Raw genomic sequence first — 22,691 nt, 5'->3', positions numbered from 1 at the left:
GACCAAATTTGTAATAACTATTTCTGGATCAAAGCTATGACGGAGCAACCAGCTTTTGCCAAAAAACCAACGTCTAAATGACGTTTTGTGTTTGGGGAGGATATGTTTTTGTGGTCTTGACCTGTATTATGTAACAAAACATGAAATTAAGGATTGTATACCTCCAAAGTACATGGCACAGTGAAATTATGAGAAATTGAGACAAAATCAGCGGGGGAAAAGATTTGTCCAGCTTCCCCATGTGTTCCTACCTGATACTGTGTACCACCTTACGCCTTTCCTGTTAACTCTAACTTCATGCCTTGAGAGGTTCTGTTACGGTAACTGTTTACAATTTGATTAATAATCTCTTCAAGTAGGGAAAGGAGCTCTTTGGTTCATTTTTATAACTGGCAGCATAAACTTCGATAGTATATACTAGATCATATACTAAACTCGAGGCCCATGGGCTGAATCCGACCACTCACAGCAATTTATGTGGCCCTAAAGAACCAATAAAGGAATATCAATGTAATATAGTAGAGGCTTAAGTAAAGTGAAATGAGACAAATAGGAAGAAGATGGCAGCAAATTGTGAAATAAAGGGGGAAAAAAATGATTTTCATTAAAAAACAAAATGTTCAAGATACAAAGACTCAATGCTTTAAAAAAAACAACTTAGGAAATCTAAAAATGGCAAACTTCAAATGTTTATGAAGTTTTCAGTACTTGAATACACTTAAAAATAGAAATGTATGTCTGCTGGATCTGTGAAAGTATATCTACACTGGGCTCACCCTGGTGCAGCTGCTGTGTGGATGTCACAAGAAATCCAAATCATTAAAATCAATGTGTACATTCACATCAGTTACGGTGCAGTGAGGGTGCACTTATAGAAGCCTTCTGGATAAACAAAGTATTTCAGCACGGAAGGAAATTTGGCCGGACACCAAAGCAGTTTGTGCATCAAGCTCCTGATTTTCACATGTCACACAGGAAAGCGGGCACTAATAATATTAAATAAATAACAAATTCAATCCGCCTAGCTTTGCTAGCAAAATCAAAAAGGCGAAACAGAAGCGGAGGGGCCGAAGCAAGGACAGCCTGGTTGCAGTGTTCAGTGTGAGTCACTTTCTGCTGTGGTGCACAGCTGCACTGTTCAATGTGAGGCCGCCTTAACTTCTACACAAATCTTTCATGAAATATGTAACAATGGTGTTAAAGTTACTAAAAGTGCTTAAGTAGATCCAACAGATGCTTTAATTCCTCTTTTTGGGTGTAGCATTTCTAAATAACACTTTTTTACTCAAGTCATTTCTTGGATGGCTACTTTTTACTCTTACTGGAGTAGAAAAACAATGTGTTACCGTCACTGGAATATTCTTTGGGTAGTCTACTCACCTCTGCATAAGTATTGTAATGCAATGCATTTACTTTATTAAAAGTAACTTAGTTTTAATTGAGTGCTCAAAGATAGTTATAGACAGCGCTGTCAGAAGCCTCTGTTGACACTCATTGCTGTGGGATGTGCTGAAGCTATACAAAGTTGTTCAAATTAAACAGTTTTGCTACTGTCCAGCTGGTTGCCAGACTGAATGTGATACACTTCCCAAGCAGTTTTTCTCATTAATGCTCTTTTTTTCAATTTTACTGACAAAAGCAAGCCTAAAAACGATCTCTTGACTGCTTGGAGTAAACCAGCTTCTAAGAGTTGACAACAGTGGCTTCTTAAAAATGATAAGATGATAAACTTTTTGGGCAAACCCTTAATTACTAGGAATCTAAGTCATTGCATTTTGGATCCTGTGCCTCTCAAACTTAGAAAACTTGCTGCATTTGTAAATGCCCCAAACTAGAGTTTAAACCAGGGCTTTAAAATAAGTTAGTCAATTAATTCATTCAACAGAAAAATTGGTTAATAAATAAATCAGTTACTTGAATAACAGCAACGTCATATAAAACTGGTAATACAATAAATAGAATACATTTCAAAAATTCTGTTGAATCAAACAGCAATAGTTACTCAATTTGAAAAAAAAAACAAAGCCTGTGCATAATAATGAAAATATCTTTCTATAACAATTAGGAATATAAAACCAATGACAAGAAACATATTGCATTGTGCATCATTTTGTTTAAATCTGTTGATTTTAAACTCACATAAATGAGAAGATGTTTGTATGTGATCTCATCAAGTAATATATAATTAATGTAGCACCAACCTTCCCTCAACATTGCATGAAAGATGTATAAACTGTGACTTATAACGCAGTGCTAAAATCTCTTCTTTTTGGTAAAACTGAAAAAACAAAACAAAATGTGTTATAGGGAGACTCTTGCAACATCTCAGAAACAACCTTTAATCAGAGGTGCAAAGCGATGAGGTAACTGTTTTGATTTGATGTACTGAAATTATTCTGCACCAAGGAGACTGAGAATTATAGTACAACACAAGAGCGGGGGTCATTTATTGATGAAAGGGACTGGTTTTACCAAAGCACACTCCATGCATGCTAAGACGATGGGTTTGATTTCAAGTAGCATTTAATATAACCTGTTTCTATGTTGTACTTGATTAGTTAATTATAATTCTATAAATACTAATAGAATGATCGTGACTGTGTATAACTGAAGTACAATTATATTAAAATGGGTCGGGTTTAATTGGAATGAATATAGTTGGAACAAATTAGTTGAGACTGGATTAGGTAAGATTTTCCGCATAACTGAGATATTTCTTTATATATAATAATACATTGTAGGGCTGCAACAACGAATCGATAAAATCGATAAAAATCGACTTTTAAAAGCGTTGGCAACGAATTTCATCATCGATTAGTTGTGTCGCGCGATTAATGCGTCATCCGCTGCCGCCATTATCACTGCCACTTGACTGAAGGGGAAGAAAAAAAAAGATACGGCAGAGCGAGTCAGCGCCGCAGGTGCGCAGTGTTTCCAACTCAGCGACTTAGTCGCTATATTTAGCGACTTTTCAGACCCCTCCAGCGACTATTTTTTTTTAAAAAGTGACTAGCGACAAATCTGGCGACTTCTTACGGTGTCATTGGCGGCTTTTGGAGACTCTTACGTGAAAGCATGTATCGTTCCTACTCTTGTCCTCCAGCGGCAGCTGCTGCCGTGGGGCGCCTCCCCTCTCCCAACCCCGTTCTCCCGCAGGAATCTCTCTCAGCGCTGCAATCAGAGCCGCAGGATGTACTTGGGGAAGCATCCCACTGCAGCCTGTTTCAGCGTCCAGACTGCAAATGAAGCGCGCATGTGCCGGGATTGACGGTGCAAATTGATCACAATAATTAAAATAGCCTTTATAAATAAATTATCTTGCAAATTATGAGGGCAAGGCTTTTGATGTTTAAATCTTCTGGCAAAGATAAAGTAAAGAAGATCCTGCAATTTATGGAAGTAAAGCAGAATAAAATCCAGCAAGATCAGTAATATGTCAATTAATTATATGCCACATTCCCATGTAAATATCTGTCTTTGGAGGATGTGTTTTTTAGCACCCCTAGTTCTCTCATTTTTATTCCAAATACAATTTATAATTTGAATCACAGGGCTATTTTTATCTCTATGGTTCAGTATTTTCTCAAGTAGCAACTTTAACTGCTATACTTTCCTGTCTTAAAAGGCAGAACTCTTCTAGTAAAAAAAAACAAACTCATTTGTTGAAATGGGGGGGGCCTATTGTTTGAACCCCTTAGGGGCTTTAGAAAACAAAAATGCCTTTTTTTGCGCTTTATGAAACAAAGTACACTATATTTTGTGGATGTACATCTACATTTTTCATGTAAGTTTGCGTAGTTTTAACACAAACATTTATTTTTCATACTGCACCCGTACAGTTAATGAGCAACATGTACTTGTGTGCTTGTTTGTTCTGTCTAAAATGTTTATTTTGGAAAAAAATATTAATATTATAAAATATAATATATATATATATATATATATATATATATATATATATATATATATATATATATATATATATATATATATTAAATAAAATAAAAATATTTTTTGTCCGATTCATCGATTAATCGATAAAATAATCGGCCGATTCATCGATTTTTAAAATAATCGTTAGTTGCAGCCCTAATACATTGTTGTACCTAATACAATGATTGAGTAGACACTTGAAGTATGTAGACTATATCTTTTAGGAGAAATCATAATAAATAATAAGATATATGAGCAGGTATTATTATTAGAAGCACATATTGAAAAATGTGATTGGTTGTGGGGAAAAAGTTTTTGATTTAGATTTTAAACAGTGTTTGATGCTTTTATTGGATGTGGCAGGTTACTTCTATCCTCAAAGAATCATACATCTGCATTACTCTCACCTTTTCTTGGCATTCAGTTGAAATGACAACAAATACTGATTTTTTAATATTATTAATCTGGCACTGGCTAGGAAAAAAAAAACTAATGTAGAAGTATCTACGTATATTACTGCAACTTTAAAAAACATCAGTCTGTTTACTCTGATCATGGCAAGAGTTATAAGTTTAACAAGATATACATTTTGCAAAGTAAACTGCTTGAACTTAAATGTATTTAGAAAGCACACAAACACCAAGTTTATGTTTGAACAATAAATACCATACTGTCTGTTTTCTCTTCTTAAATTGACCTTCAGTAGCCACACTCACTATGGAAAAATGATCTAATTCAAAGCACAACCAGAATGAATACTGACAAACAGAGGTGGTATTTGGATAAAACACTTCTAGCACTCGTTTTAAGTACCTTCATAAACACAGAGCTATTATTATAATTTCACTGCATGCAGCTTTATTAATCAAATGCCTTTTGTCTTTTAAAATACTTATTGTGAGATTATTAGTCACACATATGCTTTTATTAAAGTATAAAACCAAAAACTGAATACAAAAAAGATACTAAGATGATTCAAAATATAACTGCCTTCCTGAGAGGGTTTCGTTCCATCTTATTGCAAAAACAGGCATGAGTGATCAAGACATTTATTCCACAACACACCCTAAAGGCATTCTACTGTCTGCTGTCTTCCAGCTGTAAAACCTAGTGTGATGTGTTTCTTAAATCTCTCAAATAGTGCACTTTTACCTGGCCATTCACATCATCTGAAGACACATTGACTGTTTCTCAATTCACAAGAACGAGAGAAAGGACTTGTGTTCCCACAAGTATGTTTTGTGACAAGAACACAGGAAAGTATGGACTTGGGGAGAACCGGAGCACGCAGCATAAATCCTGGTCAATCGGAACAGAAGCATACGTGACGTCACCACACGCTCGGCTTGTCTGGAGCTGCATTTCACCTCCCGTTATTAATAGTCATTAGATAATAATAAATTCTAACTTTTTTCATTTAGTGGGGGAGTAATAATTAACACAGTCAGATAAGCACAAAGCAAATTAACATTTTGCCAAATAAAACAAAAAAAATCGCCATCAGAGCCAGCAGTCTTTCACACACGGCTATGCCGAGAGAGGGCCGCTGCAGACAGGCAAACATTAGCCTGGTTAGCCTCGGAGCTCCGATTGGTTGCCATGGTCCTCTCAACATCGGATTTATTTTTTAATTACGCACTAAATCAGTAAATGGGCCATATAGTGAAGCTTAAAGATATAATGTTCTCGACTGAAATGATCCTAAAACATACTTTTATAGAATAAGCAATAGAAAAGAGAACTTTTAACTTAATATTCTGAGCTCAGTGAGTGCTTCATTGAAAGTTGCTACTGCCGCAGTGCATGCTGGGACGGCAGTCAATCGCGAGAACGGACAAGTCTGCTCTGATGCATGCTCAGTATAGGGGGGGCGAGAACAACATCCGGGGACTTTGTCCATTCTCAGTCTTCTGTCCTTGTGAATTGGAACAGTGCTAGGGCTGAGGTTGAGGACGTTTCACACAAGCACATGAGAGAGCCCAAGTACATGTATTAAAAAACGGCTCATAATTTATTAGTCCAGGCCATCTTTTTGCATCACATATTTGCCAAGTTTTAAACCTCAAAGATCCATTTTTTGGGAGATTTCATTGAACGTGAGTGACTTTTCTGCTTTCTTGGCAATACAGTCCCATAGGCAGTAAACCACAACACATTGTGTATTGTGACTTTTCTCTATCAGAAAGGAATTCACTTCTTCAGACATTTGAGCTACATTGAAGCTCAATTGGATTTAATTTAACAGACCAGTCCTACCTTATCTCTCCAACACCTGGATCTCAGGTCACTAATGTTTCTTCATTGGAGCTCTTTTTTTAGATATAGTCTTATGTAGTTTTAAACACCTCAAAGCTGAATCTCAGAGCTGAAATGTCTGATATAGTTACTTAAACCATCTTAAATATATGCTTGTATATTTTGTCTCTCTAACTATGGTGACAGAACTACAGCACTCCTCAACAAATACAATTTCATTTTAAGAGGCAAAAAGAGGATTTTGTCACTGAATGGGATTTAATGGTAGCCCAGTGTAAAAGTCCCTGGACAGGATTATAATGAAAAATAAAACAGACAAATTAATCTCTTTCTCCCATTGTGATCTATCAAAGATGATGATATGACATTACTGGATTAATCTGGTCTAAACAGAGAGTAATGCTGCCATGACAAACAGATAAGTGTAGGATATATATATATATATATATATATATATATATATATATATATATATATATATATATATATATATATATATATATATATATATATATATATATATATATATATATATATATATATATATAGAGATAGATAGATAGATAGATAGATAGATAGGAAAGTCAGTTGTTTTGTATTTAGTTTTTTTTTTTTATCTCAGCATTTTTGTTTTTTAAGATAAACGTTATTTATTGTCCCCTTGGCCGAATATTTCTGTTGTTTGACTTTGACTTTTTTTACTTTCTATTTATTTTTCTTTTGATTTCAGTGTTATTTTCAAGCTCTGATTCTGATATTTTAGTTGCTATGTCAAATTGAATATGTCTGTATTTTCTTTTCTTGTGATTGTTATTTTTTATCAAATTTGTCCTATTCTCCCTCTGAATTCTGGTTCCCTTCTGTGTATTTCACTTCAATTAAGCCATAAAACAGCAGCTTTTTTGACTTGTTTCCTAATTTGTCTTTGGAATCATGCTTCACTGTTGTCAAATGAGGTGAATTCAGCCTTGTTTTCTTGTAAAACATTAAAAAAAAACAATCCTCATAATTAAAGAATAAAGTACTAACATCTAACGCCTAACTGACTTTCTGCAGCAAAAGAAGAAGAACAGTGTCATGTCAGTAAGAGAGAGAAAAAGGGGAAGTTAATATTTTATAAGAGGCATTAAAGTATCCTACTGGTCAGCAAAGGCTACAATAAGTGTGAAGTATTCACACCCCAAAAGCTTTAATAATCAACCTGAGCAACATGATAGTTCATTCTGTTCAAATAAAGAACATTCATCAAAAGTACACCATTGATTAATACCTGCATCTTTGTTGTTGTATGAATAAAGAAGCCGTCCAAATGTTATTTGCAGATGACGTTATATATGGCTGCTTTCCCAGTGAAAACCTAGTTTTTTTCCTGCATTGTTCCTGGGTTGAAACCGGTTATAATTTTAGGGGGGATATAATTTTAGAATGATCCGTGATATGCTTGTAATGTGAGTATGAAGTAATGATTCAAACTTTGACTAGTTAGTATTTGTTGAAGTTCGTGTTAACAAAAGGCATACAAGGCATACATGTTGAAACTTTCCAGATGAGGTGATTCAGAAATTATTTCATAGTGGCATTAAGCCAAGGGTAAAAAATAAAAGCAATACACCTTAATGATTCCAAAAAAATGCAAAGGCATGTATTGGACTCTTGGGTGCTTAATCTCACCGCAGAAGACACATTAATGAAAGAGGACAGAAAGAGGACAAAGAGGAGCGATCCTTAGGAAGATGACCTCAGATAAAGCCATGTGTCTTTGTAAATTGGGCTTTGTTTAGTCGGTCTGATTTTCTCCCACTTTAGTCCAACAACAGATGTTGAAAATGGGCGAACATGCTAATGCTTGTTAGAAGAGCAGGTGAAGATACATGCTAACATCAGCTACTCTGATAATATGTTTTATTGTTGGAGAATATATATTATTAATAGCAAATAAGTCACTGGAATAACTTGCAATTGAAAACCATTGGTTTTGCTATAGATGCAGTAAATAAGATATGTGTGTAAACTTTAAAGTCAAAGAGGCCCTAGTTGGCAGATTGTATTGCCTTTGATCAAAGCCAAGACAGGTTAGTTGCTTCTACAGAAAAAAAGAGAGTGAAAAAAAACATGATAGACCTTTTCATCTAAGGAAAAAAAGCCCATTACCAAAATCGTCCAACTCTTGCTGAGAGGGAGTATTAATGTTTAATTTTTTTCCAGTTCCAGGGTGGAGATTTAAAGAATGCAACTTTAGCATGCAATGTTGCATATTTTGCCCACAGCATGAACTCAAATAAAACAATCATTCAAAGATTGCCTACCTCGTGCTGCTTGTTTGCACTTATTCAGCCACTTTGACCATGAGAACAACATACAACAAGTGTTTAGGCTCCATTAATGCTTGACTAACTAACTTTGACAAACATCTGAACTAGGATTGTCAGTTTACTAAATTTATAACATAAAAGGTTTATTTAAAAAGCACATAAAAGTTTTGATAATAGCGGTAAAGCAAAGCAAAACAAAAAAGATAAATACAAAGAGGAATTAAAATGTTTTTAAAATAAACAAAGCTCTAGGATTCCCCTTGCGGTGCATCAGCCTGACCGTAATAAACCTGACAAGACTGTCAATGGCAACAGTGTTGCTGTAAGTAAGAGAGTTGCTGGGCGGTGGCGTGTAGATGGACAGAGACGTGCAAAGAGAATTGGAGATAACAGGGAGCGTGACAACTGAATTACAGCTGACGGCCCTGAGATGAGCTCTCAGCAACAGAAAAACTAGACAGGAAGACAACGCTGCGTGGAAGGAGACAGGCAAGAAAATAGAGACGGTTAGAGGAAGGAAAAACAGCTGCCCCAATAAAAAGGGAGGTAAAGAGACTGATACATAGCAGGAATGTGAGAAGATGAGAGAAATGGATGGGCTTTATTGATAAAGTAATTAAAAGCAGATTTCTGAGCCAATTTACAGCAAGTAACAGAGAAAACTACGATGAAAAAAAAAATGCTGTAAAATCTTAAAAGAATAAAAGATATATAGAAGCAACACATTTACAAGAAAATAGACAAAGAATATATATATGTGTGTGTGTGTGTGTATGTGTATAATGTGTGTGTATGTGTGGCCATGTCTTTAATACCTGGTGGGGACAATTTCCTAGGAATATGCTACATTTTGGGGACTCATAGGTACTTGTGGGGACCAACAACTGGTCCCCATAGGGAAAGTTTCTCTTCTTAGGGTGGGGGTTAGGTTTAGGACTTAGGTGTGAATTGAGTTTAGGTTAGGTTTAGGGATAGGTATGTGTCGGTAATGGTTAGGGTTAGGGCAAGGGTCACGGTTAGGCCATATAAATTAGTGGGAAATGAATGGAAGTCAATGGAAGGTCCCCACAAGGATATTGTGACACAACATGGGTGTGTGTGTGTGTGTGTGTATGTGTGTGTGTCTGTGTGTCTGTGGATTACAAAGATGTGTTTGTCTTTGTAAAGGACAGAATAAGCAACAAAATCTTACCGGTAGCATTTGTTAGCCTGAAGGTGACTGACTTATCTTCAATGTTGCACACATTGCGCACAGACACCTGGCAAGTGTAGTCATCAAAATCCTTGGGCCTTAGGTTTTTCAGTTTAAGGACCTTCGTCTCACCCTGCAAGAGACATTCAACACCCATTATTACACATAGTTTAAAGATTAAAAACATAAAAAAAATTTTAAACATAAAGTTACATAAAGTAAAGTGAAACATATTTATAATGCACATTTAAAAACATAAAAACAACAGTAATTAAAAAATAAAAACAACATCAGTAAACGCTTACACTGAGTAAAAATAAAATGAAAAAAGTTTTAAGAAGACACATTAAAAAATGAAATTGAAGAAGCCTGTCCAATATTCGCAGGGAGAATATTCCAAAGTTTTCACGCCACCACAGAAAAAGTCTGATCATCACTATTATTAATAATAATTTTTTAAACAAAGGAGACCGCTAATCTTTTAATATTAGAGCCCAAGAAGGAAAATGAGACTGTAGTAGGCCAGAGAGCTATAGATTTACAATTCCATTTATCCACCTATGTCAACAGGAGAATTTGAAAATGTATTCTGTTACTCACAGGGAGCTAATGAAGAGAAGATAAAGCCAGTGAAATGTGTAAACACTAAGAAATTCTGGTTAAAAGCCAAACTTAAGTATTCTAAACAAGCAAAAAAAAGATGAAAAAGAGATACAACTAACTTAAATGAAGTGCTTTGAAATAATCAAGATGTGTTAAATAAAGACATGCAATAGTTTCTCTAAGTCAGGTCTGTTCCGCACTGACTTAAAGGTATAGTGCAGGATGTTCTTTGATTTTTTAGGCAAAACCGGCAGAAATTGCTCACTGGAAAGTTTTTTCAGTGGTTTTACTTGTTTCATGGACAACATGCTTTGCTTTACAAAAGCAAAGCATGTTGCTTGAAGTTTTTTTGTTACATCCGTAGTTATCTGATGGTCCTAACCTGATAATGTCATGATATTGGTGCATATGACTACTGAGCTCCACCCAGTTCTCATTATTGTTAATTTGATCCACCTGCTTCAGCCTCTATTAAACCAGCCCTCAATCAATTATAAGTGCCAGATAATTCAAGCCTTTGGTGAGAGTTCTCTTGGGTACTTGCGTGTTTCTGATTGCTTGATCCTGACCTGTTCTGCCTCTGGACCTCTGATCCTCCTGTCCCTGTTCTGATCTGTTTGCCTGACCTGTTCTCAGACTCTTGATGGATTCTGCCTGTGAACCAGACTCTGGATTATCCTGCCTTTGGTTGCTCAGTTCTGATCTCCTGCCTGTCCTCAGACCTCTGGGACTACAGCGTCTGGGACTCTCTGGGCAGCATCCACCGCGTCTTCTTGGCAGCTGACTGGCAGGAACATACCTCTTACTCCGGGCATGGGACTGAACTCTAAGACCAGGTTAGTGACTCACACATTCATTGTCATCCTCCGCCATATAGACATGGTCACTAACCTGGAGAGGTTCCTGCTTTAGACGCAGACACTGTTCTCTACAATTCCATCGTAAATAAACACATTGTGAAACCTAACTGTCTCTCCGCCTCGAAAACTGGGTCCTGTTGTTCTGAATCTGTCAGATAAGGTTGATCCTGTTAGTCTTGCCTTGGAAATGGATCTCTACCAGTATTTATTTATACCCGATTGATGTGCAATGTATACTTAATAAAGTCTGGCTAACTGCATTTGGGATGTGCAAAACAAATCCTCCCTGCGTTCCCAAAATCTCCATGGTCAGAGCCAGTAGAATATGTAGAACCATCGGTTAAATAGAAGAGTTTTCATCATTTTTACACCCACTATCAGTTGTGCTCGAAATTTTGGTAAATGCCCGACAACACCCGCACTAACTGCATATTCATTATCTTATTTGCACCATTATGGAAAGTCATGCCAAAATGTAGGTGTCTTTTACATCACTGCCAGGGCTACCACTACACAACCTACTTTGTTAATGATGAGGCTCAATGTTTTGCTCAAAAGTTTTCTTTTTTTCAACTAAGTTGCATTGAACACTACAGATGGTGACATTCAACATTACTTCCATAGACAGAGCTTTCAGGTTGCTTTGATCTCCTGAACAGTTCAGACGGAGGTCTGATAATGGTCACATTCAATTAATGATATGAACGGCCATAAGAAAAAAAACATAACACAAAATATCAAAAAATTTAAAAAACTGAAGTGTGATTGTTTCCTTAGTTTTTCAGGCCCACAGTCTCACCACATTTTAGCTACATTAGAAAAACTGTATATCTATGAAAGAATAGATAATTTCGTGTATTTTATGCTGCATTTAGTCTTATAAAGCCACATCCAACAGAGTGTATGTGAAGAATTATGTGAACTTAATCGTCATTGAGCTATTGAGCTAAAAGGATGGTGCATTTAGAAAAGGCTTTGCCTGTGACATTAGAAAAATGACATTTTATAGCATATTTAGGTCAAAACATAAAATCTAAATCCCTCTATCCTTCTCTTTCTTAAATCAGTCTTTCTTGCACTCCTCTCATCAGCTCTCTCCGTCATGAACAAAACAGTAATGTTTTTTCTGAGACAGAGCCGTTGAATCCGATAGGGTAGGTGATAAGCCTACCCAATCGGACTTGACCTTGTGACCTCAACACATGTGATATTTTTACACATCTTTTTGTTTATTAAAAAACGGCTTTTGTAAAGACACATATTTTATACTAAATTGCATGAATTATTACACAAGAAATTATGAGATGTTCATGTGGTGTAACAGTGATGGAGGTAAGGCTATTCACAATTCCAATAAAGAGAAGGAAAGGACCACCACGTCTGATACTGAATACAAACTGTAAAGAAATGATATGCATAGCTGGTGCCTTATGGTCCATAAATTAAACTTTCAGAAGATAATATAAATTGCATGAAATGCCTCTCAGCCTTTGGAAAGACTGTATATAGAGATAAAAATGGCTATTACTTCACATTTAGCAATTTTCTTCTAACCCTTAAAGTTATGTTTAAAATGAAGACTTAAAATTGGTTTTGCATGAATTTTACATTTCCTTTTACTTTGCAACCTTACAGATACACACAGTGCAATCTTATAATCTAATGACTGGTAGCTAAAGATGGATAGACAGAACAAACATTCAGGGTATGAAATTTATTTTTAGCTCTCCTTTTTTTGTTGTATTGTTGTCATTATTTGAGATCAAGCTGAATGCTGTATGGTTTAAAGATCCAGGATTAGCTGCAACATCTAAATCTGTATTGAGATGCAAATTCTGAAAAATGTACTCTATTTAATCAGCTTTAAATGGTTTTGACTATTGACAGATGATAGATGGTGGATTGTCTAATCCAAAGCATCTCTGAGTAATAGAGCCAAATGAAAGAAATGTTGGATTGTCCCAGCTTTCTCCTTCTCATCAGTATTTGCAACAGATCATAGGGAGAAAAACAGTTTTCGCTTTTTGTTGTCTGCTTAAACAGTTATCTATTTAACTAGAAAGTGAATCAAGAAATACAAAGGCTGGGATGTATTTCATATCTCGGATCAGACGTAGAGTCCAATCAGTAACGGATAGGAAGCAAGAATAGCATTTCATGTTTATTTTAATTTATTCTTTTTTTTATATGTAGTTTGACTGGGGCTTTTTCATCACCTTTACACAAAATGAATACAATGCAGCAAAGACAATGGAGAGAATGAATCAGGACAGACAGGAAGGAAAAAAAGGTTTAATCAAGAAGTGTTACTTATTTACTAATATCACTTATTGCTTGTTTAGCTACGTGACTTTTTAAAGAGGACTAAAGGCAGTCGTTGATGGAGACAGCCATAAAGTTGGTTACTGAATTTGCAATAGAAGAGATAAGTAGTATCGGGTAGGAATAATTAAACTGATGAGGTGTCAAAAAAAAACAAAAAAACATAACCAGAATGCTTTAAAATTCTGGTGATCGCATATTCACTGTCTTTTATCTTTAGATAAATAAAATTTAGAGATGCCAACTCAAAAAAAAAAACAACAACAAATCTGTAAGTGGGTATGTAAATCACAGGGTTATGTAGGCTATTAGGCTAGTTCCACCCCTGTCTGAAGGGATTTGCTTAGACCGCACTTATATTGGTGGGTCAAACTAAAGGGCCGAATTGTATATGCACATTTCAATTTTGATTAAAATGTGCATAAATATTGCACATTTCAAAAACTAACTACCTTATTCAATCCTCTTTGTTTTATTCTTCCACATAAAATTGCACAATCCAACATACGACTCACTTTTATCCAAGCAACACGATTTCAGGATTCAGAAAACATGGTTAAAGATTACCTGAGTGTAAAGAGGTTCATAGATATCGACCCCACTGTCTTTGCTCTGTTCGAGGACCATGGGGCCACGTTTCCAAATGAATCTGGCTGGCGGGTTGGAGTTGACAGTGCAGCGAAGGAATACTGTCTTCTCTTGGTAGAATCCTGTACGTATATCGCCAACCGTCTGGTGCACAGTCAAAACTGGAACATCTAAGTCTGTGAGAACACACAGTGAAAAAAATAAGAATGAATAGTTTAAAATCAGAAAGGTTTTTTTTGTTTGTTTGTTTGTTTTTTTTATTGTGAAGACTCAAGAAATCATGCAGAGATCACAAAGCAAGACAAAGTTCAGCAAATAGATATTTTTCGTATTGATGCTGTCAACATCTCTGTGCAAAACGCAATACTATGTTTGGCAAGGATAGGATTTGGCAACTCAGGCACAACATGGGCTCATCACAAGCAGTTTGTTGATTGAATTATCCACCCACTCTGACCACAACTATCCAAACAGCCAACTATTCCTAACAGGCACAAATGTCTAAACAGTCTGTGTGTTTTGCCTTTTTCTTTCTTGCTGTGACTCTCCCACACACCAGATTTATCTATTTTTTCCTCTGTCATTTTTCTGTCTTTTTTCCCCCTGCATTGCTTCTTGAACCTTTTTTCCAGCCCTCCCATATGCTTTTTTTTTTTTTTTTTGCGTATTTCCTTCATGGAAGTGCCGTTTCCCTTCACCTCAAGTGGATTGGATTTCAGCTGCTGTCACGAGTAGGGAGGCTGCTCTCCCTGGTTTCTGCCATTTCTCTGAAACTCACTGCCACTTTTGCTCCACATCACTGTTTCTCTCTCTCTCTGTCTACGTCTGGGTCTCTCTCTCACTTTGTCTCCCCCTCTGACAAGGCGTGTTTGTCTGTGTGTGCATGTGTCTGTGCAATTCAGATTTTTAGCTGGATAATTGAACTGTTGCAGAATTTAAGCATGAAAGAAACAATTTTCACCATTCCAGTGTGTAACCCTGTTTTCCTGCTGCGGCTACATCTTCTTTACCTTCTCTTCCATCATGAAATACAGTGCCTTTAAAGAGTTGGCCTCCCAACATATTTCTTCCTCATTTTCTTCTTTTCATCTTCAGTGTTTGGGATCATCAAACCAAAATCTAATACCATACAAAGGTGAAATAAAATCATGATCTCTTTTATTAGAAAAAAAAGAGTGAAAATGTGGTTCTACTTCAAACCTAATAAGGGCTTGGAAGAGCCTTGTGGGCAACATCTATTGAGCGGCATTTACTATCAGTCAGGCTTTTACGTTTATATGAAGGAATTCTTGGGACTCTTCCTTGCAGAAATATACATTTTAAATATGTATGTTTATTTTTCAATAAATACATACATTTGTTTAGCCTTTAGGTGTTGCATTTTAAGTGAGGGACGCATTGCAATAATGTCTTACTGAATTAACTGCTTAAGCTCAAGATTATAAATTGATTACCAGACATTCTCCTTTAATGTTTTAGTATTTGAAGCATTACAATGCTTCAAATTGTTCTTTTTTTATACATTTAGACAAATTGAATTAATTCAGTCACAAATAGGAAGATACATTTAATTCAGTGTCAGCTAAGAACAGTAGAGCATTAAAATTTGTTTTAACAAATTTGAACAGTAAAGGAAGAATAAAGAAAATGTGACCAACACTATTTTCAAAGCATTTAGACGAATTGTATTTATTGTACAAAAACTTATCACTTGTTCCAATCTTGCTTTTTCTGAAGATAAACTGAAAGTTAATATTACCAGTCTAATAAAGGGCCTGTTCTATTTCATTGACTTTTTCATTCATTCATTGAAAATGAACCAAAGGAAATTTTTTTTGAGAATCTAAACCAGGGGTGCCCAATGTCAGAAGTGTCCTTGAGATGTTTCTGAACTTTAACACACCTGAACCAAATGACTGAAGTCCAGTGAATGCCTGTTAGTCATTCCATTAGCCATGAACAGAAATCGGGTTTACAGGGAAACATTAAAAAATGCATGACACTGGCCTGATTAAAGCAATTTCATTGAAGCAAAAATACAGGAAATATGTAACGAGGCAAGAATTTTGTCAGTGCACTGTTTTTAGCTTTAACACATCTCACCTGCTGTACACAGATCAGGCCATTTTTAGAGCTATACAAAGAATTTTACCTTTTTTCGAGTTAAGCGTGCCTGAATTTTTTTGAGTACACTCTTGAAAAAGGCATCTATGTCACATGATGTCAAGTTCTGAAACACCTGCACATGTCCAGCATGTTGACATTTTTATGCACAAATGTCCAACATTTATGCATAAAAACACACTTTTTATGCCACATCACAGTCAGTGCAGCCTCTAACCCCCGGTTAGAGCTAGCATAGCACATTTAATCAAGTTAAAGAAGAAGTGCTACAAAAACTATATGTTGGAATGATGGGTTAAATGATGGGCTACTTGCCCTTAATACAATCTATTTTCCCTTCGCTTAAACAGTTACTAGCCGAGCAAAAATAAAAAAAATATATATTTTAAGCATTATGGTAATTTAATTTAAATCAATGCAGAAGGAGTGTGTGCATGATATAACATGAGTTTTTGACATTTTCATATCAAGTAATTGCATTTCAGTTGCATTTGCAACAATTGCAGCTGCAGTAGTTCACGTGTGTAGTAGCCTATATACATTTAAAAAAACAAATTGAGACAGTTTGGTTTTGGTGCTTCATAAACTCTGCATGGTTAGGCAAAATAATTATGTAAAGCTGTTTATCTTCTTAAATCATTGAAATGTAATACAGTTGTGGAAAGTTAAGTTCTGGCATTATCAAATTGAAATGTTTGACAAAATGGACTTCTATATTTTAAAGACAAGAAAATACAATAAAAGTAATTTTAAAGAAATCTATAGCAAAAATAATCTGTTACCATAAACTCAACATATGCAAACCCTACAAATAAAACCCTTCTATTTACATCAGATATGCATATTAAGTTGTGGCTGGTACCTTAGTTGTGTTAGTTATTTTTTTATTTTCCTTGTTACGACAAATACTGTAAGTGGTTTATTTATTTATTTTTTTTTTACAGTGTCCTGTCTGGCAATGTGGCAATAAAAATAATTGTCTTGATGCGGGGACGAGTCTGCGGGCTCCACCGGCAGCCGGCCACCCCAACATAGAGCCCGGCACCGAACACCGGCCCCCCCATGGCACCGACCAATACGCCTCGGCCCCAAAGAGCACTGAAACATGCCCCGCCCCCCGGCACCAAGCCTCGGCGACCGGCCGCAACACCCAACGCGACCGCACCACCCAGGAAAAACACACAGGCGGCCACGCCCACAGCCAGGGCCCAAGCGCATCCACCGCGAACCGGCCGCGAGCGCCGCGGAACCCCCCCAAAACGCCCCCCAGGCCAAAAGTGCGGCCCCACCCCACCAAGACCGATGCTAACAGCGCGCAACGCAACACACCGTGCACAGAATTAACCCAAGAGCAGAAAAGCCGCCCGGCGCCCGACTGCAAGAAGAGCAGACTGCAGCCGGCGCAATCACCCCCCCCTCCAGCAGCCCACGGGCAGCACAAAGCGAACCACGCCGCTCCCCCACCAGATGAAGCCAGAGCAGCATAGTCGCGTCCGCCGCCCCCCTCCGCCGCCCGCACCAGCCCCCGACACGCTGCCGAAGCAGCTTCGCCCCCGGCCCCCCCCGACGCGCGCCGGTCGGAGCCACTCCACCCCCCACCCGCCCCGCAGCCACACGTGAACGCCAAGCAGAAAGACCCCACAATGCAACAGTGGACACCAGACACCGACCCGCCCGCAACCGCTCCTCCCCACCGGAAAAAAATTAATTAATAAATAAAACAAAAAAATAAAAAATAAATAAATAAATAAATAAAAATAAAATAAATTAAAATTCCCCTATGCAAGAGGAGAAATGCAAACGGGAAAACCAGAGCCCAAAACAAAACCCAAGACCTGCACCTCACCATGCCGTGCAGCTCTCCTCCTCCCCGAACCGATACCTTAAACCGGCATCGGAAAAAGCATCGCCCAGGAACCGGCATCGAAGCGAAGGCACCAGCACCGGCACCGAAAATCCCCGAAGAACACCCAGCCCCACCCCGAAGTGAATCCAGTCCCGGGCCCCAGGGATCCGAGGCCCCAGGGGCGCCTGACCCCCAGACAGGAGCCCCAGCAAGGCCCCGGCCGGCGGGGGCCCGTGGAGAGGCTGCCAGGAATGAGCCAAAGGCAGAGGGAGGATTTCGGGTGCTTACTGCACTCCCAGGGAGCCAGCTCCCCCGGACTCAGCAGTAGGGCCGGGCAATGCCCAAAAACCCCCGGCGCCGGCACCAACACCCCCACCTTGACACCGGCGCCCGAACGACACCCCCCCACACCGGTCCTACAACACCAATCCGAAGAAGAAGAAAGCCACACAACACAGCAAAGCACAAATCCCGAGCCCCATTCCAAGCTCCGATTCCCCCGGTCACACCCCCCCTCCCACACAAAAAAAAATAAAAAAAATCCCCCTCATTGAAGAAGCGCAGCCGAAAACAAGTCAGTGTCTAACACCCACCGCCACACCGCGAGGGCGCCTCCACCCAGCCGCTCCTCCCCAGAAAAATCAGAACCGAAGCACCCCGGCCGGCACCACAAAAGAACTGATGCCCGGCGCCCAGCCCCACCCAGCAGCAGCACAGCTACCAGGCCAGTAGCCCACGTCCGCCACCACGGAACCCCCCAAGAGCACCGCACGCGGCCGCCGTAGGACCCCCCCAAGGCGCCCAAGACCCCGCCCCAATGGGGGCAACAAACCCCAGGGCTAGACCCGCCAGGCACCCACCTCTGAGCCCCCCAGGATCCAAGGACCCCCGAACCAATTTTTTTATTCTAATAAGTTTGATTGGATATGGCTGAAAAAACTGTCAGACAGTTTTCTAAAATCGGTGAAAGGTTGCCTTATCTCAACAAAAGGAAAAACTTCAAACACAAAGAGAGATGTAGAATCCACCCAGAATCATCTGCTAGTTTCATTGCTAAATGTTTAGTTACCAATCAGTTCTCTAAGGCTACGTTCACACTGCAGACATGAATGCGTAATTGCATTTTATTTGTTGTGAAACAAACTGTGATCTCCTGTCTGAACTGTATTCACACAACTTGTGTTTAACATGCACAGTAGAGGACGCAATGATATCATAAGCAAGCGTGCTCTGTGTTTACGGAATCAAACATGGATGGCAGTGCTGTAGCGCATCTTTCAATCTTTAATTTATTTCCCAATCTCAGCCAGTGCATTAACAACACTATCTTTTTAAGGAGATTCTAAATAAAGACTGCTCTTTGCATTGTCAAAACAGTTTGTAGACACAAGCAAGCTAACAAATTTGCTGATATATACACGTCTGTGTCCACCAATGTAAGTGCCTAGGGTCGAGGGGAGCATTAAAATGACTTTGAGTCAGCACCAGCATGTGATGTCAAAGCAGAAAACAATATTAAACCCAGAGAGCAGCTTGGAATTTGGAGGCTTAGATGCACATTAAAAGCTATGGCTAACAAAAACAGTGCAGTGCAATTGATCTTAGCTGTGTCCAGAGGCAGGACTTTGGGGAAATCAGAACCTTCATTAAAGTTTCATATTGTATTTCTGTATACTTGCAGTTTCATCCTCTGTCTCTATTTATTTATGTGCCTAAACTTAGACTCACTGAGAGACTTTGTATTGCTTTTTAAGGGCAGTAATAATACAGTGATTAGATCTTTTTTCTGAGGTCATTTGTTTAGCTAGGGGCAGTGTGGAGTATGGCTTTGATAATAATGGTTTAGATTCAGTGACGTGCGGTCAGGGGAGGCAGGTGAGGCAGTGCCTCACCAGCCATCATGGAAAGAAAGAAAATATATAATCATAAAGTAATTTAAATTGTTATATTCATCCGGTGGTTTGTACTAAAAAATATTCATTTTTCATGTAGCTTCACCAATTTCGATTTTTATTTGTTCAAAATCGCTGAATTTTCTTATTTTCCCATTCAAATGCTTGGAAGCGATGCCGGTGAGGCAGCAGCGAGCTCTGCCTCACCTTGGATTGCGCAACCCCTGGCTCTGCGCTGGCTGCAAAGCGGAGAGAGCATGTTGCTGTACGGCGTCAATAAAATGGTTTAAACAAATGTAATATGTGAACTTATTTCTAATAATTTGGCTTATGTATATAATGTACAGAGCTTTTTGTCACCAACTGTGTTTGTGTAACGTGTTTCGTGTAATGAGCGATTATAAACGGCAGAGAACAAGTTCGAGGTGAGGCAGGCAGTTCTCTTGCCTCATGGCAGGGGGTGCTCAAGAGACTGAAAACATAAGGCAGGAACAGGACGGATCAAGGAAGGCTTTCTTCCCTGGCAGTGATCTCCATTGAGACAGAGAGACTTTTAAAACTGAAGGAAGATAAGGAGGACTTCTATTCATTTATAAGTAAAGGTAAGACAGTAATAACATTTATTTTGTTTTGTTTTTTAAGGAAATGTGTGTTTTGTGAGCTACAGTTTGTATGTGTAAGGATGCAGAAGTGAAACATAACCTGTAAACTGCTGTCAATCTATGCATCTATTTGCAAATCTGATTCTGATGACGTCAGTGCCTCACCAGCTATGAACCTCACCGCACGTCACTGTTTAGATTTGGATGATCTGCTACCACAAGCCCCTAATTTGACACATTGCAAAATGTTTTTTAGATCAATGGCAAAATGTACTATAGGTTTTTTTTGGTGTTTATACTAATATCTCCTGTTGTTGTTTTATTTCATAAAGTTTGACACATTGCTGATTTGTCATTTAGTTTCATGACCCTAACCTGAATATCAAGTAACCACTGTAAAAAAAAAAAATAATTGTCATTGTTGAAAAGTTTTTCAAGCTTACAGGGAGTCCATCTTAGTTCAATTCAGTTGACTTGACAGTAATATGAAAGGTACACAGCTGTCCATGTAGGGTCTCATATATAACAATGCATGTCATAGTGTAAACACCAAGCATCAAGTTAAATGAACTGTTTGTTCTGTCCAGACAGGATTGTCTTGAGCCAAAAATTTAGGGAAGGATATGTAAAAATGTCTGCTGCTTTGAAGACCCCGGCAAGCATAGTGGCCTCCATCATGTATAAATGGAAGAAGTCTGGAACCAACAGGACTCTTCATACAGCTGGTCATTTAAACTGAGATTGTTTTTAGGCTACGTTCTAGGGTTGTCACGATACTAAACTTTTCAACTCGAAACTGATACTAAGGAAAATATTCGATACTGGATACAATTTTCGATACCACAAGGATAAAAACAAAGACTCCAAAATTCAACAGAAATATTTTCATTAATAAATAAAATACAATGAATAAATACAATAAACAATAAGAACAATATTTTGAGGTTGTATGCTGTGCACAATATTAAGCAAGCTTGATAAAAAACTTATAAAAACAAAATTAAGTGTTCCTTCCTTGGCTATGCTTTGCACACATAACAATGACGCTAGCCAAACTGGTTAAGAAACAAAAATAATTCTCAGCAGCTGCACCTCTTACAAAAAAAGTCTAAAACTGAAAAGTGCAAAGAATTATTCAATCACACAGTGTTCTTAAAGTGCATTGTCCTCTATTCTACACTTTAGATAAATGACTGCTGAGGTGCCACTAGTGGTAGCACTGTATCGATACTTTTAAAAACGAGTATTGTATCCGGATACAAAGTTTCAGTATCGATACTTTTTTGAGTATCGATACTTTTGACAACCCTACTACGTTCACACTTCAGGCCTTGATGCTCAATTCCGATTTTTTGTGAAATCCGATTTTTTTTTGTGTTGCCGCTCACATTTCCAAATTTATGCGACTTGTATGTGATCTCCTGCGTGAATTGCAGTTATACAACAAAAGTGTCCCACATGTGTAGTAGAGGGTGCAATGACGTCACAGGCCAGCGTGCAATTTGTTTACGGAAGTAAAAATGCATGGTAGAAATAAGATGGTTAAACATAAATACTGCTCTCAGCATCATCATGAGGTACGCGGATTTATCCTGAAGTATGTGGATAACACCAAAGTAGTGGGCCTCATCCGGAACAACAATGAGGCGGCCTACAGGGATGAGGTGCAGCACCTGGTGGACTGGTGCAGAGGGAACAACCTGATCCTGAATGTCAAAAAGACCAAAGAGATTATCATCGACTTCAGGAAATCCAGACCCACCCACACACCCCTCCTCATCAACAACTCGGCTGTGGAGGTTGTCAGCAGCATCAAGTTCCTGGGGGTGCACATCACTGACAACCTCAGCTGGTCACCCCACATCTCCTCACTAGTGAAGAAGGGCCAGCAGCACATGCACTTCCTGAGTCGGATGAAGAGAGCATCCCTCCCGCCCCACATCCTTCATACCTTCTTCAGAGGGACCATCGAGAGCCTGCTGACCAGCTACATCTGTCATGATCTTGGCACCATAGGCTGGGTTTTCCTCTTATCTGCTTTGCTCCTCCCCGGCCTAATTATCTCTTATCAGATCCACCTGTTTCTTCTCCTATTTATGCCACCAGTTCCCAGCCCATGGTGCATGATTATTCAAGCTTTCAGCGAGTCTAATTCTAGCAT

General features: G+C 38.4%; 1 protein-coding gene across 2 annotated transcripts in view; it reads right to left on the bottom strand.

Moving 5' to 3' along the window:
* The window catches only part of LOC119794626 (MAM domain-containing glycosylphosphatidylinositol anchor protein 1), a 244,714-nt gene that overhangs the window by 69,437 nt on the left and 152,586 nt on the right, over positions 1–22,691 (bottom strand). For both annotated transcript variants that reach the window (XM_038302254.1, XM_038302255.1), the window contains exons 5-6: positions 14,046–14,242; positions 9,694–9,826 (exon numbers count right to left, since the gene is read on the bottom strand). In XM_038302254.1, the coding sequence (XP_038158182.1) occupies positions 9,694–9,826; positions 14,046–14,242 (330 nt within the window). The remainder of the gene's footprint in view (positions 1–9,693; positions 9,827–14,045; positions 14,243–22,691) is intronic.

This window comes from Cyprinodon tularosa, unplaced genomic scaffold (assembly GCF_016077235.1).
Source record: "Cyprinodon tularosa strain WSP-4 unplaced genomic scaffold, ASM1607723v1 ctg485, whole genome shotgun sequence".
In the NCBI taxonomy this organism is placed as follows: Eukaryota; Metazoa; Chordata; class Actinopteri; order Cyprinodontiformes; family Cyprinodontidae; genus Cyprinodon; species Cyprinodon tularosa.
Note: the sequence above shows the minus strand (reverse complement) of the source record. Positions and strands in the feature narration are given on the sequence as shown.